Source organism: Saimiri boliviensis, chromosome 1 (genome assembly GCF_048565385.1).
Source record: "Saimiri boliviensis isolate mSaiBol1 chromosome 1, mSaiBol1.pri, whole genome shotgun sequence".
In the NCBI taxonomy this organism is placed as follows: Eukaryota; Metazoa; Chordata; class Mammalia; order Primates; family Cebidae; genus Saimiri; species Saimiri boliviensis.
In genome coordinates, this window is record NC_133449.1 from 131,173,270 (window position 1) to 131,190,668 (window position 17,399).

At 43.9% G+C, this 17,399-nt stretch overlaps 1 protein-coding gene across 1 annotated transcript in view; it reads right to left on the bottom strand.

The window, feature by feature from the left end:
• RFX8 (regulatory factor X8) overlaps positions 1-17,399 on the bottom strand; it is a 67,090-nt gene that overhangs the window by 42,674 nt on the left and 7,017 nt on the right. The window contains 2 exon segments of the mRNA XM_074404334.1: positions 6,858-6,889; positions 16,516-16,639. Coding sequence (XP_074260435.1) covers positions 6,858-6,889; positions 16,516-16,639 — 156 coding nt within the window.

Genomic DNA, 17,399 nt, shown 5'->3' on the forward strand with positions numbered 1-17,399 from the left:
TTCCATTCTCTTTGACAAACTTCCTTTAGCTGATCTCAAAGGGTGAGTCAGCTAGTGGCAAATTCTTTTAGTTTTCCTTTGCCTGAGAATATTTTTATTTCCCTTTCATTCCTGAAAATAAATTTGCTGGACTTAAGACATTGTAGTTGACAGTTCTTATCTCAGCCCTTGAAACCTGTCATGACACTTCCTTCTGGCTTTCTTGGTGGTTTCAATGACAAATGTGTTGTCATTCAAATCACTGTCACATGTAATGTGTTACTACTTTTCTGCCTGCTTCCAGGTTTTTTGTTTGTTTGTTTTGTTTCGTTTTGTTTTGTTTTCAGAGCCTTTTCGGGGTTGTTTCAGCCAGCTTGGTTTATCTGGTGCCTCTGGGGCTTCCACTGCTCCCTGCTGCTTCTACCTGAGCAGGGAGAAGGGTTTCCCCAGGCTAGACTTTGGGACTTCTCTCCTTGAGGGAGATGCTCCTCCTACTGATGCTCCTGGCTGCCTCTGGGAAATAGAAGAGTGTCAGGCTGCAGAAAAAGAGGCTTCCTGGACCAAGAGGTTTATTGAAGCTGGATCTCTAGGCAGATTGGCTCACACCCTCAAGTATCTTGTGGTGGAAAAGGGGTGTCTCAGACCCAGGGAGGAAGGAGAGTATTTTCTCTATTAACCACCCCCAAAATTATTTTGCCTGATATTACTAGAGGAACTCAAAGAAGGAAGAATGAATCTACCTGGGTTACCTTTTTTGCTAGGTCAGGCTTGGGAAACATTGGGTCTGGGTTTCAGGGTGCAGGCGGGGGATGCCAGATGCTTACTGCAGTGCTGATTGTACAGTCCTGGGGTCCCAAACCAGCTCGCTCTTTCCTCACCACCTCTCGGAGTTTTCCTTTGGTTGCCTCTTGCATTATTTCCAGGGTTTACGGTTGTGCTTAGTGTGGAGGGGCGTGGAGAAATAAGTTCATCTCGTCCCAACAAGAAGTCCCTGCCATTTTATTTTAACTGATCATATTTTGAAATATGAACTGATCATATCTTGATCATATTTTGAAGGCATAATCATATAATTAAGGATTCTGCTCACTAGTAGTATTGGTTCACAATGTATATATGGTTTGTTTTCAAAAAGTATCTGTGGTAGCTTGTATCACAAATCATGTACAAGGAACAAGGTGGTATAGATTCCCTTTTCCTTGCTCCTGCCTCTAATACAACTAAATATTTGGAAATTATTCTACAGACAATGATAGAAGGGCTCTGAAACCTGGAGAGAAAAAGGTAGACTGGGTAGAGATGACGGGAGTAGAGAAATGAAAATGTGGTGGGTTCCCCGGGTTTTCTGCTGTCTTCCACACACCTCTGGACTGGGCACTGGTGATAAATGTGCAATACAGTCTGTTATGTCAATGGGCATAGGCATAAATCCCAAGAAAAGCCTGTACTCTGGCCAAAGAACTAGGAAAGGGAAGGGAAGCCCAGTGGAGACCTAGAAGGGAGCTGCAATTCTCTTTCCACAACCAGGGCATGGATTGGTGACCCATCTGCCCACAGCAGCAGCTTCAAAGTCCTAGTAGACTGACCTCCATGCTCCATATACCCATACCCAGAGCACTGGCAGGTAAGCTCAGGATCGGGGATCAGCCTGCCTGCCAGTGCTCTGGGTATGTGCACGTGGGGTCATTACTGTCCACCTGCATGCACAGTAGTGAAGCCTTGCCCATCCCACATATGGAGCACTGAAAGGGCAGGTCATGCTACCCACATGGCAACACTGGCAGAGCCTGATGTCTCCCTCCTGACACCAAGGGGCATAAGGAGACCCAGGCCCAGCCTCTCTGGCTCTCCGCACTCTCCACAGAAAGTGGTCTAGGGAAGTAGGCTGCGCTCCTGCAGGTGGCACCAGTAAGGATTAATCAGAAGTCTCAGCAGTGCCAGAAGAACGAAGCAGACCAGAATAGCACACAAAGCCTCAGGAAACTGAGCTGGCATTGGACCCACAGCCCACAAAAGTAGGCCAGAACCTACACACTAAACCTAAACAGGGCAACTGCCTTCTGTCTAAAAGAGAAGATTTAAATAGGATCAAGAGTCTCCTCATAACCAAAATTCCCGGGATACAATGGAAACTTACCCATAATCCCAAAGACCAGGTAAGCCACCGTTTGAATGAGAAAAAACAATCACCTGATGCTAAGACTGAGGCAAATCAGATGCGGGATTATCTGACGAGGATTTTCAAGCCGTCATTATAAAAATGCTCCAACAAGGAATTATGAATTCTCTCGAAACAACTGAAAAATTTGAAAACCTCAACAAAGTAATAGAAGTCATACGAAAGAATCAAGTGGAAATCATACAACTGAAAAATACAATAACTGAAATAAAAACAATATACAAATACCATGAAAAAATCATGCAGGCATGATAAAATAAATACATCAAAGTACAGATCAATATGCTTAGGGGCCCTACTGAATGTTTACTGTGTGCCAAATGCGGCACTAAGCATTTTCCCTGCATTAATTATTGTAATCTCATAAGCGTCCCATGAAGTAGATACTGCTATCCTTACTTAATGGATGAGGAAACTGAGACACAGAGAGACTGAGTGACCTGCCTAAGATCACACAACTTACTAGTTAGTGGTAGAGCCAGGCAGTCTGTTTCAGTCTCTGCTCTCATCCACATGCAGTATTGCATAGTGTTCTGCTGCTTCTTGGGAGAATTAAAATTAATTCAGTCACTCATCTCAATAAGCTGTTTCTTCCAGGACTGCCACAAAAGCCTCTCCCTGGTCTCTCTAACCTCTCCCTCACCTCTGTGTTCAGGTTCCTCCTGCTCACCCACTGAAGTCTACCCTCAGACTCTCTTGCTCCTTGAACTCCTCTCTTGCCTCAGGCCTTTTGCACTGCTTTAAACTGTTTACACACGTTTATTTCCCCTAGTTTGACTTTTAGATACAGCTGTACAGCACTTTCAAAAGGTACTTACTTGCAAACTGCTATGGAATTTTAAAATGAATTATCATTACAAGTAGAAACCAAGACAATTTTCTTTATCAACTGGTCTGGGTTCAGATTACACATTGTTTTAATTATAATTTGTAAAAATCTTTAAAATAGCCCTATGTTGAAGGATTTTCTGGGACCATGGAACCGTTTGGTTCCATGACAGTTTGGAACTGCTTTGGTTCCAACGATTATGGTGGCATACATTATGTGTTAAAATTATTACAACTGTATATGCTCAATTTTACTGTACATTAACATTTTTATTAAATAAATGAATAAAACTCTATTCATTTATTAGTGTTGACACTTAAGGAAAAGACAGTGATCCAGGAGCCATTCCTAAACACTATCTTTTCCAAGTCACCTTATAAAATATCCTACAAAGAAGGGATCTGGAGATTACTGTTACTTTTTAGAAGTTCTAAACCTCAGGTTCTGTCTACAAAATAGAGCTATTTATTAGCTCTTCACAAGTTGAGAAATAACACTGAGGCAATTCATAAAAGGCACTTAATGTATGTCTACAATATAGATAGATAATATCAAGGGAAAAAGCTGTTTATTCACTAAAGAATACTCTATCCTCATATTCAGACCCACCACATAAACCTGGAACGCTTGTTCCAGATCTTTCCTTGGCTCCTTGACTAGCACTCTGTTCAAATGTATCGTCTCAGGGAGGCCTCTCCATGACTTCATTGTATTGTGTTCAAATCACATCTCTCAATTGTTCTTTTTCTTTTGAGACAGGGTCTTGTTCTGTAGCCCAGGCTGGAGTGCAGTGGTGTGTTCATGGCTCACTGCAGCCTTGACCTCCTGGGCTCAGGTGACTCTCCCACCTCAGCCTCCTGAATAGCTGGGACCACAAGTGCACCACCATGCCCAGCTAATTGTTTATATTTTTTAGAGAGACGTGATCTTGCTATGTTGCCCCGACTGGTCTTGAACTCCTGAACTCAAACAGGCTGCCCATGTTGATGCCTGGCCTGTTGTTCTTTTCTTTATGTTTTCCTAACTAAGCTTAATAAAAGAAGAGGCCTTGTTTATCTTGTTCACTGCTATATCATCGGTAGCTAGAACAAGGCTGACTTACTGTAGGAACGGAAATGTTTGTTGAATGAACAAATAAATGGCAGATGAGTTACAGAGTTTTCATTACCTAAAAACTAGAGAGATAAACTTATTTGTTTTGAGATTTAATTTTTTTTTTTTTTTTTTTGAGACGGAGTTTTGCTCTTGTTATCCAGGCTGGAGTGCAATGGTGCGATCTCAGCTCACCACAACCTCCACCTCCTGGGTTCAGGCAATTCTCCTGTTTCAGCCTCCTGAGTAGCTGGGATTACAGGCACACACCACCATGCCCAGCTAACTTTTTGTATTTTCAGTAGAGACGGGGTTTCACCTTGTTGACCAGGATGGCCTTGATCTCTTGACCTCGTGATCCACCCGCCTCGGCCTCCCAAAGTGCTGGGATTACAGGCTTGAGCCACCGCTCCCGGCCCGAGATTTAATTTTTAAGAGGAATTTGTCACACAGGTTCTTATATATCATATAATAAAATAGACATTTTCATCACTACAGCTCATTAACAACAGTGCACCATTTCTTATACTTCTGCTTTCTAAAATACACTTTTATTATGTCCAGAAATGTGACATTGGTAGTGAACTTATCCTTAAATCTTAATGCTTTCTAAAAAATTCCTTAATTGGTCAAGACTTTAAAGTTGATTTATTATTTTGTTTGTGTTTTTTGGTTTTTGGGTTTTTTTTGAGATAGTCTCGCTCTGTTGCTCAGGCTGGAGTACACTGGCGTGATCTCAGCCCACTGCAGCCTCCGCCTCCCAGGTTCAAGCAATTCTCCTGCCTCAGCCTCCCGAGTAGCTGGGACTACAGGTGTGTGCCACCACACCCAGCTAATTTTTGTATTTTTAGTAGAGACGGGGTTTTGGCATATTGGCCAGGCTGGTCTTGATCTCCTGACCTTGTGATCCACCCACCTCGGCCTCCCAAAGTACTGGATTACAGGCGTGAGTCACTGCGCCTGGCCAAGTTGATCAATTATTAAGTATTTGCCAAGCATAGGGTACATAAAAAGTACCTGTTGCTGGGCTTTTATCACCCTTGCCTTTATCTTTGTTCTCTGGCAGTCTTCTTCCTTGCTGATGATAAAGTCTATTTTTCTTCCCTCACAAGGGCCACTCCTAGGCCCTCTCTCTGTGATACTGGAAACAAACAGAGTCCTGGGACACTAATGGTCTCTCCCCTCTGAGCGCTGAATGCCTGCCTAGTTAGTTGTTTTCCTGGAGTGTGAGGGCTCTCCAAATTATCTGTTAGTTAACTGACTGCTAGGTGCGGGAGTACACAGTGGAATGCAGAATCTATACCCAGCCTTCAGGAGCCCACAGATCAGCAAGTGAGAGAACACATTCGCACCGGGAAGTTCTAACAGTCACTAAAATAAATCTCTCATTATAGCTACTCCTTTTCCTAGCTTCTTTATTTTTGCCAATGTAACTTTTCCATCCCTGTGACTAAGAGATGAATAAGAGATGTAAGAGGAAGAGCTGGTTGGGACAGAACATAATGACTTTATTTGAGGTTGAGTTTAGGTGGGATAAGGTTGGCTGAATCATCCCTGCTCCCTTCTGCTACACCAACTCAACCAACTGCCAGATCCTGAAGACCCTGCCTCTGAGAGGTCTCTCACACCTGCCTCCTGTCTGATTCCAGTGCCCTGGGACCATCTCCGGGCCCATCACCCTCTCCTTTCTCATCTATTCTTCTTAACCCCAATGCTGAATTTTCAGTTCTTCAATAGCTATTTCAGTGCCCACTCTGGGAATATGTCCTTGTTCCTGCAACTGTAACAAAATGCCTTAGACTGGGTACTTTATAAACAAAAGAAATTTATTTTTCACAGTTCTGGAGGCTGGGAAGTCCAGGATCATGGTGCAGGCAGATTTGGTGTCTGGTGAAGGTTTGCTCTTTGCTTCTTTTTTTTTTTTTTTTTTAACATACTGATTGTACACATTTATGGGGTACATGTGATATTGTGATACATGCATCAAGGTGTTTAGTATATCCATTACCTTAAACATTTATTATTTCTTTGTGTTGGGAACATTCCAAATCTTCTGGATATTTTGAAATACACAATATATTGTTAACTATAGTCGCCCTACTGTACTATCAAATACTAGAGCTTATTCCTTCTATCCAACTGTATGTTGATATCCTTTAATCATTAACCCACCTTTCATTCTTCCCTATTCCCCCCAGCCTCTGGTAATTACCATTCTACTAAAGGAAGCCTCCAGAGAATTTGTGGACACCCCTCACTACCCAGCCTGGCAATCTTGGCCCCCTGAACTTGCCCTCCAGATTTACATTTTACTAGAGCTCCATACACACCTGTGCAGGACAAAGCCCTAGCCTTCACAAACCTTTATCTTTGCTCCCCTAAGCCCGGATGTCCTCTGCACTCCTGCATCCCTCTCCGACGCCACCTGTCAAATTCTAATCTGTCCTTCATTGCTTCACTCAAAGCCCAACGCCCTTGTAGGCCCTTCATGATCACCCACCCAAAATGTGTGCTCTCCATCTTTGAGTTCTCATGGTACGTTTCTGACACATGTCATGTTATACTTGAGGATGAAGGTAAATGGACATCTTAGCCTCCCTCTTCAGCTATCAGAAAAGGGTCCCTGTCTTACCCATACTGGAGGTTCCTCATCTCTTCACCACAGCAGCTGCCTCACACATGGGATGCCTCACACGTAGGTCACCAAAGGTGACCGTATAATTCATTATAATTTATTGTTTAAACTATGACACTTTTGAGAGTGACAGGGGCACTCACTGTTGGGGATGATCCCACGGAGCAGGTGATCTCTGAAAAAAGAAAAAGGCAGATTTAAAGTTGCAACTCGAAAACTTAGAAACAAACTTCCATATTTTATCTTATAATATTTAAAAGATATTTTCTCTTTCCTGATAATAAAATAATAAAGAAAATAAGTGTAATAATAAAGAAAGGTAACAATAAAGAAAAGAAATGTAAATGAAATTTTTGGGGAAAAAAAATCAGACAAGTGTGAAAAAGAAAACATACCACTTGGAAGCAGGAATTGTGGCTCCCACCTGTAATCCCAGCACTTTGGGAGGCAGAAGCAGGCAGATCACTTGAGGTCAGGAGTTCGAGACCAGCCTGGCCAACATGGTAAAACCCGTCTCTACAACTTGGTCTCTACTAAAATACAAAAATCAGCCAGGCGTGGTGGCACACACACTGTAGTCCCATCTACTCTGGAGAGTGAGGCAGGAGAATCACTTTAACTCAAGAGGCGGAGGTTGTAGTGAGCCAAGATCATGCCACTGCACTCCAGCCTGGTCAAGACTCCATCCCCCCTAAAAAAAAAGAAAAGAAAAAAAGAAAACATACCACTTGGAGAAAACTGCCATTTAAACATCAATGTTATCTGGACATGGTGGCTCATGCCTGTAATCCCAGCACATTGAGAGGCCAAGGTGGGCAGATCACCTGAGGTCAGGAGTTCGAGATCAGCCTGGTCAACATGGTGAAACCTTATCTCTACTAAAAATACAAAGATTAGCGGGGGCATGAACCCAGGAGGCAGAGGTTGTGGTGAGCTGAGAGTGAACTGCACTCTAGCCTGGGTGACAAGAGTGAAACTCCATCTCAGAAAAACAAAACAAAACTAAAAATCCTCAATGTCATTGATTCCAGCCTTGTTTTCGAAGCCCCAATATGTCTATGCGTTCTCTGTGTTTCACAGTTAATATCTGGCATCACACAATGAGCACATCTGCAGTTTTGCATTCTACTCTCTTCCCTCAACCTTATGCCATGAACATTTCCCCTGGTCATGAAAAATTCTCTGGGAACGGGGAATGACGAACCATCGTCATAACTGGTCTCACAGTTTGGCATCATAGACCAACCTGTGAGAAGGCTATAATTTTACCATTTTCCTCTTTTTCTAACGCACTAATCATTTCACTTTGTATTATCCATTTGTTTGCCTAATTTTTTTCTCTTTCTAGGTGTGGTTAGTGAATGCTATCTTGTTTATCAGCACTTTGTTAGAGAGCTGTATTACACTTATGACCAATAGAAGTCTGCTCTAGTTTCTGAATCAAAGAGGTTCATGACGAGCGTGGCATGCATGACATGGTGTTGAGAGCAGAAATCCTGGACCATCATGAAGTTACAAAACACAGAGCAGGGAAGCCAAGGTGTTCAGAGCTGTCAAGTAATTATCTCTATTCACACCCTGTCCATAAGCATTCAGCCCTCACTTCTTCTTGGTTTCATGTTGCATCCCTCCTCCTCCTTCTTCTTCTTCTTTTTTTTTTATTTAAATTAGCCCCCAAGCAGTGGGGTCCTATGGAAATGTGAATCATTATTTGTCTTGCTCCAGGTCCTACCTCTTCCTGCAGGAAGCCCAAACAAGCCAGGGTGTGGGGGAGGCAAGACGAAAGAATAGGATAGGCAAATTTGACACAATTAATACCTTGGTCATGCCTGCAAATGCGGAGGGTCTTTCAGGGAAGCAGAAACAAAATGTACAGGATGAAAATGACAGAAGACGAAAAGAAAAGTCAGCCAAATCTAAATGCGGAATTAGAGGCTAGAAATTCCTACTGTCAACCAGAGATTCTGACCATTTCATCTCCTCTAACTTAAGAAAATCACTGAAAAGCCTTCCTATATGTTTGGTTGCAAAATAAAATTAAGACGCACATCTTAAGTACCTAAAGAAATTATGAGAAAGTATGCAGCAGGCTCAGATTCTAGCCCCGGGAAATAACCTGGTGTTTTGGAGAGAAAAGCAGAAGTAAAGTGCCTGGTTGTCCGGCAACATAATACTCTGCACATTTGATGATACTGAGTCACCCCAACCAGGACTGTCCTGTGATTTCATTTTAATATAAAGAACAAATACAACACAGCTACAATGAAAAAATCAACTGGAAGGATACCTTGCAGAAAATATAATTAAGTTAAAAATTATATACTGAATATAGAGAGAGCTCAAACAAATCAATAGGAAATATGCCCCCCAATAGAAAAGGGTCTGGTGGTAATATCTACACACATAACATACACAATGACCAAAGGACATCAAAAGTGCTCACCTTACAATCCAGTAAATGCAAGTAGAGATAGATAATTCTAATTTTTACCCAGTAAGTTTTCTGGGGCAGGAATATTATGAATTTGTGTAAGAATACCATGAATTATCATCAGGGGTGGAAACTGACTGTAATTGTTTACAGTTGGTTGGAGAAAGCAATTTGGCAGGCCACATGTGGGGATCTAGCCTAGAAAAACGACCAGATACGGATGGGGACTTACAGCATTTAAAACAGGAAAATTACAAACAACCTATATTTCCAATAAAGGATACGGTCAGGCTGGGCGGTGGCTCATACCTGTAATCCCAGCACTTTGGGAAGCTGAGGCAGGTGCATTGCTTGAGCCCAGGACACCAAGAACAGACTGGGCAACTTGGCAAAGTACTGCCTCTAAAAACAAAACAAAACAAAACAAAACAAAATTATCCAGGTGTGGTGGCACACCTGTAGTCCCAGCTACTTGGGAGGCTGAAGTGGGAGGCTTGCTTGAGCCTGGGAGGCAGAGGTTGCAGTGAGCTGAGATTATGCCACTGTACAACAGCCCAAGTGACAGAGCAACACTCTACCTCAAAAAAAGGGCGGATATGGTTAATTATGGTATACCCCCCAAAATATTTCACAGCTATTATACAAGATGCATTTGAAAATATTTTAATGTGAAAATATTTATGATACCTGAGGCAAAAATAATGATAAAAGTTAATATTTCTTGGGTGCTTTCCGCATGCCAGGACTGTTTTATTCTCTTTACATGTGTTTGCTCATTTCTTTCTTAAAAGAATCTCAAGAAGTAGGTACTATTATTAATATTACTATTATTAATATCCTCACTTTACAAATGATGAAGTGGAAACAAGATGGTTATCTTACCCAAGGTTACAATCTAGGTTCCATTCCAAGCTTGGTGCTGTTAAAATGTTACCATATTTCCTGATGCCCATTTGTCTGTCTGCCTGGGTATCTGTCAATCTACCTATCTATCTTTTTTTTTTTTTTTTTTTTTTGAGACGGAGTTTCGCTCTTGTTACCCAGGCTGGAGTGCAATGGCGTAATCTCGGCTCACCGCAACCTCCGCCTCCTGGGTTCAGGCAATTCTCCTGCCTCAGCCTCCCGAGTAGCTTGGATTACAGGCATGTGCCACCATGCCCAGCTAGTTTTTTGTATTTTTAGTAGAGACGGGGTTTCACCATGTTGACCAGGATGGTCTCGATCTCTTGACCTTGTGATCCACCAGCCTCGGCCTCCCAAAGTGCTGGGATTACAGGCTTGAGCCACCGCGCCCGGCCATACCTATCTATCTTTATCAATTAGGGTTCTGACAGGAAACAGCACACTCAAGTGAAAAGAATTGAAGAAGTCTGTCAAAAGGAGTCCTTATAATAGGTGTGGCCAGGAGGTAAGGCAGCAAAAAGAGGCCACGCGGCACTCAAGGCCCAAAGAGGAGACAGAACTCAAATCAGGAAGGAGGAAGTCTTCTGAGGGGTCTTCTTGTCTAATTATTATCTGTTCGTCTGTCATCCATCCACACATTGATCTTTCAATCCATCCATCCACACAGCCTCTATATGACTGGATGAGGCAAGAAGACAGCAGATAACAGGCAGGAAAGTGAATTGTGAGACGCATACCCTAGGGGACTTGTGTCCTCGGGTGTTTAGCTGAAATGTGGTTACAGAACTCTACAGAAGCCCTTACTCACCACGCTCAACAAGGTAGAGAGAAGAGGACACATAAGGGGCTTTCCAGCCTCAAAACCACCCTCTTCCCTGTGAAGCATGTGTGGGAGGGGTGTGGGCCCCCTCAGGCCTGTATTACTGAAAGAGTGTCCTCAGACTCCTGGTGGGCAGTGAAGGCAGGGCTGGCCAGCGGCTCTGGCAGGAGAGCGGAAGAGATGGGTGCAGCTCTGGGTTTCGTAGGCTCACCCAGTCGGTGCAGGCCGAGAATGGCTGTGCCATCTCCATGAAAGAGCTGGCATGTGGGAGGGCCCAGACTCTGCCCTGCAAGGCCCCCCGGATGGGTGGTCAGCCAGAGCAGCCCCGGAAGGTAGAACATTGGGTAGGCAGCATGTGACCACTGAAAAGGATCCTTCACCAAGCCTGGAGATGCACACGGGGACAGTCCCAAGGGGGCCCTGAACACCAGCACCAGGAGGTCAGGGTCCGTCTGGCCCCCAGAGCCTGCAGCCATGAAGAACTGTCCAGCCACTTACCTCCTTCTCTCCCTCCCAGAGGGGTCAGGCCACACCTGGTGAGCTGCAGAAGGGAGAGGGAGGGAAGAAGTTCCAGGTCTAGTTCTCTGTGGCAAGATACCAAACTGGAGGGGATGGGGAAATGGCTCCACTTTAAACCAAGTCCAGAGTTTTGATGTTATCTGGGACTGGATACTTTAAGCATCAGACTGATGATATTGTTGGGTAATTACAGTGACAACAAGACTTTGTATCATCCAAGAATTTCCAGCAAGGTCATGCTGCTTGCTCAAATGCTCACTCAGGAGCTGGAGAAGAACTAGCCACTGGGCACCTTCAGACACAAAACAGGAAGACAAAGTCGCCATGTGGTTACCCCTCCAGTTCCTGCCAGTCCTATATGTGTGCATGAGTGAGTGTGCACGTCTGCAAATGAACTACACACACGTGCCTATATCTCTGGACAGGGAAGTGACAGCCGGCGTTCATTTTCTTTTTTTTACACATTCTCCTCTAATTTCCACATTTCCTGCAAAGGGGATGTAGTCCTTTCATAATCAGAACAACATCACTAAATGTTATTTCAAATGAGGAAGTTGGCCTTCCGGAAATTCCCTAATCCATATAAAATATCACTTGTACCAGGAATGAGCCTTACCATCATATGCCCAGTACTGCCACAAAGAGCGAGAAACATTCCAACATCTGCACAGGAACCTGGCAAGAAACCGACTCCATTCCCAGGGGCAGAGGGAGGAAGCGAGAATTTCGGATTTTGTTGTTTCTCTTGTAAACACACTGAGGGATCATATCCTTTTCCTTTCCCCTCCCTTCTCCATTTAGTCACAAATTCAGCAGTACGGAGATCCTTCCCAATACTAGCTCAACTGATGTGGCCCATTCTTCAGGCAAATTTCCAATAAGAGCTGAAAGTTAGTACCTTGGCATCTTGGGGAATTCTAAGGGGATCCTAGAGTATTGAGATTAAAAAATGCCCATCTGGGCGCAGTGGCTCATGCCTGTAATCCCAGTACTTTGGGAGGTTGAGGCAGGTGGATCATGAGGTCAAGAGATCAAGACCATCCTGGTCAACATGCTGAAACCCCGTCTCTACTAAAAATACAAAAATTAGCTGAGCATGATAGTGCATCCTTGTAGTCCTAGCTACTCGGGAGGCTGAGGCAGGAGAATTGCTTGAACCCAGGAGGCAAAGGTTGCAGTGAGCTGAGATTCATGACATGGCACTCCAGCCTGGCTACAGAGCAAGACTCCATCTCAAAAAAAAAAAAAGCCTCCTAAGTGCATGTTGTCACACACTGGTATCTCTTTAGCATTTTTTAAAATGCTTTACAGTGGAATTACCATGGAGGTGAAAATTTTTATTATAAGGTGAAACAGCCTTATAATAAGATCTTTAAACAATCGTGAACAAGAACTTCTGCTATGTTAATAAAGGAGGTAGGAATCCCATGGAGCTAAAACTCATCAAGCTAAAGTCACCCCCTTCCCTCTGATATGGGTGGTAGGTAGATGGCTGGATAGGAAAAGTCTGCAGGACGAGGACACGCAGCACTCAGCTCAGTCTTGAATGATGTTTCCCAATATTCGGAGTGATTAAATGGCAAAATATGAGCTGGATGATAGCAGCTGGGGGAATTCCCAGCTATTGAGAAAACCTGTTGTAAGGCTGTTTCACTTCCATGGTCACCTAGCAAGATGACTTGATAAAAGACATACTTTTCAAACATAGCTGCTTCAGCAGGTTGGGAAGACTGGATTAACCACCTGTGATTCAAGAAGATGGTGAGAAATAGAACTGCAGGTCAAAACTGAAAAGGGGGCCGGGGGCGGTAACTCACGTCTGTAATCACAGCACTTTGGGAGGCTGAGGCAGGCAGATCACGAGGTCAAGAAATTGAGACCATCTTGGCCAACATGGTGAAACCCTGTCTCTACTAAAAAAAAAAATACAAAAAAATTAGCCAGGCATGGTGGCATGCGCCTGTAGTCCCAGCAACTCAGGAGGTCGAGGCAAAGGAATCGCTTGAACCCAGGAGGCAGAGGTTGCAGTGAGCTGAGATCACGCCACTGCACTCCGGCCTGGTGATAGAGCAAGACTCCACCTCAAAAAAACAAAACAAAACAAAACAAGAAACTGAAGACGTAAAATACAATAGGAAGAAGAGAATAGCTACTCTTGGGTTCAAATAGTTAATTACATGATGTTAACAGTCTGACAATAACGCTATTTTGTATTTATATGGAGTATTAATATTTCACGGTTAACAAAACTGTTTTGGGAGGCTTACCTTAATTTCAACTCTTTAGAAAAAAGTACATTAGGGTTGTTTCTGTTGACTACAAGCTTAAAGGGAAATCAACAGATAGAGAAAAATAAAAGCCAATAGTAGCCAAAAAAAAAGGAAGCGCTCGTGTCCTTTGAGCACATCCGAGGGAGTGGGTTGCACCCTTGGGCCACCTTTAAGAGAAACATCAATAATTGAAGTCATAATAAAACTGGTGGGCAAGGAGGCACAGGGACAGGGAGGGGTGAACAGTTGTTTCAAATATGTGAGCAGCTTCCATATTAGAAGATTCTGTGATTATCAGAAGTGCAGAACTTCCACCAGTGACCAGAAGTTTCAAAAATGAAAACTGTTGGGAAGAATGGATCTAATCATTTCAATGTTTTGCGTAAAATTGAAATCCACAGGACTGCTCGGGGGAGGGTAACGGTGTGGTCACATCCTCTGATGTCACTCAGCCATGCACCCACTGACTCTGCAAGTTCACTCCTGGACAAACAGATGCAAGAGAAAATCTGCACAAGCACACCAGGACACACATACACAAATGTTCACAGGGGCAACAACCCAAATGCTCAACAATGAGAGAGTGGATGAGTACATTGTGAGATATTACATAATGGGCCATTGAATTCTGATGAATCTTAAGATACTATTAAGTGAAAAAAGTTCCCAAAGATTGCAAACAACACAATATCCCTTTTAATAAAGTTAAACAACAAAAACATAAAATAGGCCAGGACAGTGGCTCACGCCTATAATCCCCGTACTTTGGGAAGCCTAGGCAGGCGGATCACCTGAGTTCAGGTTCAAGACCAGCCTGGCCAACATGGTGAAACCCCATCTCTGCAAAAATAAAAAAGATAGCCGGGCATGATGCCTATAATCCCAGCTACTAAGGAGGCTGAGGTGAGAGAATCGCTTGAACCTGGGAGGTGGAGGTTGCAGTGAGCCGAGATCCCACCATTGCACTCCAGCCTGAGCAACAGAGTGAGACTCCGTCTCGAAAAAAAAAAAAAAAAAAATTTAAAATAGGCTTTTAAACAATACATATAAGTGCACTAAATTTCTTTTTCAAAAGGCAAGGTCACCATGAACAGGATGCAGGTTCCCACCAGCAGGGAGGGCGAGGAGATGTGATGTGGGGGATTGGCAATATGGTTCATTTTGGGTGGCAAGTTCATAGACGCTTATCACATTGTATAAAGAACCCACTGAAGTAAGTTCTTAAACCATGCATTCCTCAATGAAGACAGTGTGTCATTAACCAATCCAATTCCGTCCACCTGAGGACCACTGAAAAAGAGGGAAAGAAGGAAGAACGGGAGGGAGGAAATTGAACTGGCAGCCTTGTGGCCCAGTGAACAATCTCCTCGTCACCTAGATCACTGAAATCCAAGCCAGATGGCCACCCTCAGGGGTATGGCTGTGCAGGTCATGAACTGCTCCAAGGCCCCTGATGAGGAGTTGTGCAGTTTTTCATCAGCCTGTGTTCTCTTTGCCATGCCACAAACCCTGGAATAGGGCTGTGTTTTCCCAGAAGGGGAATCATCTTCTTTGCAGAAATGTGCCGTCCCTTCACCCAGCTCTATGCCCCGACAGCACTGTTTCTGCTCGAAGAGGGCACCTGGTCCTCATAAGAGGCTCCCAGCCAAAGGTGCTTTAGAAGACATCTTCTATTGGGTGTACACTTGGACAAGGTGACCTCCAACATCTCTTTGAGTTCACAAACATTTGTGGGGAAGACCAAGTAGAAAGAACTCTGAGTCACAATTCAAGAAGCTGTATCTGCCACCCACATATTGCAACCAGCTGTGGGACCCTTAGCTTTAATAACTCCAGGTTTGTTTTCTGGACCATGAAATGACATGAATGCTACCTGCCTGGACTAGGCGGCTGTGACAACCAGAAGTTCAGTTAAGGGCAGGAATTTTTATCTATTTTGTTCATTGTATTCAGTCTGGCATACAGCAGTGGCTAAATAAACATTTGTTGAATGCAGAGGGTCTTGGACAATGCTTGTGCTAACGTTTGCTGTACAGTATGTGGTCTTAAACAAAGTTCCAGGATATAGATCTTAACCTCCAGAGGCTAGGCGTGGTGGCTCATGCCTGTAATCCCAGCACTTTGGGAGGCCGAGGCAGTTGGATCACCTGAGGTCAGGAGTTCAAGACCAGCCTGGCCAACATGGTGAAACCCATCTCTACTAAAAGTACAAAATTAGCCGGGCATGGTGGCAGGTGCCTATAATCCCAGCTACTTGGAAGGCTGAGGCAGGAGGATTGCTTGAACCTGGGAGGTGGAGGTTACAGTGAGCTGAGATCGTGCCATTGCTCTCTAGCCTGGGAAACAGGACTGAAACGCCATCTCAAAAAAAAAAAAAAAAAAAAAAAAAAAAAAAAAAAAAAAAATTCTTAGCCTCCAGAGGAAATCTTTTAAGAGTCAATGAGTTCTCTCAGTACAATCAAACTGTGAGAAATATCAGTTGTCCTATACCGCAAAGCGGCTCTCAGAGCTTGTGTGGTGCCAAAGCAGCTCTCAGAGCTTGGCATTCTATGCAGGGAATAGCAGCCCAGCAAACCCAGCTCCCTGAGGAGTGCTTGGAGCTGCCATAATTACATTCCCTTAGGTGCTACCCCATTCCTCATCCTTCCTGGCCCCTCACTATGAAGTGTGGACAAAGGGAAATGGCTAACAGAATGACTCTTCAATAAGCTGAAGGATGTTCACCAGCTGGTGGGAAGGAAGCCAGAGATACCCACTGAAAACCCATTAGACCCAAATACATTTCAATATTTCTTCCATTAACTTGCTTCCCTTTTCTGCACTCAGTGAATAGAGCATTCTTAATCTTCTCAACTCACCTTCCCAAAGGTGGCCAGGTTGACTTGGTTCTCAGCATTTTGCCCACAGGACTCCACGTAAATCTCATACATGAGACAGGGAGGCACACTGCACCCTTCGTGAACGCAGAAGTTGTCGACCAAACTGCAGGAGAGGAGGACAAGGAAGAGGAAATTGGCATTTGTTTTTCTAGAGCAAAATATTTTGACAAAATCAATGGTCAAGACCTATGTGAGGTCCCAATAAATGCAACATGTCTAATTTATTAAGTCAGACCCTGTGAATGCTGCCAAGGCTCACAGCTGGCACCAGCTGTTTGTTTTTATGCCAGTGTTAAGTAACTTGATTGTGACTTTTAGAAGATCAGAAGTCCATAATGTGTTTCTGTTTTTTTGTTTCTTGGCAGGTTGGCATGCTAAAAAGAAGTTCAAGTTAGGACTTCAGCAGACACTGTTTCATATACCCTTATAAAGGTTACAGCCAAGAGCTACATAACTAGAAAGTGGAGACTTATTTATTCCACTTTATGAATAAGACACAGAGCAATACCCAGGTAGAGCCTATCACCCCTGCAGGTGACTGCAGGAGCCAGCTTGGCTCCCCAGGCCCCGTTTGCCTGTGACTCAGGCCAAGGGTTCACACATCCTTCCCTCTCTGATCCCTGTTCCTCTGAAGCAGTTGCTTACATGTTTCTTTCTTTTTTTTTTTTTTTTCTTTTTTTGAGAAGGAGTTTCGCTCTTGTTGCCCAGGCTGGAGTGCAATGGCACGATCTCGGCTCACCGCAACCTCCGCCTCCTGGGTTCAGGCAATTCTCCTGCCTCAGCCTCCTGAGTAGCTGGGATTACAGGCACACGCCACCATGCCCAGCTAATTTTTAGTATTTTTAGTAGAGACGGGGTTTCAC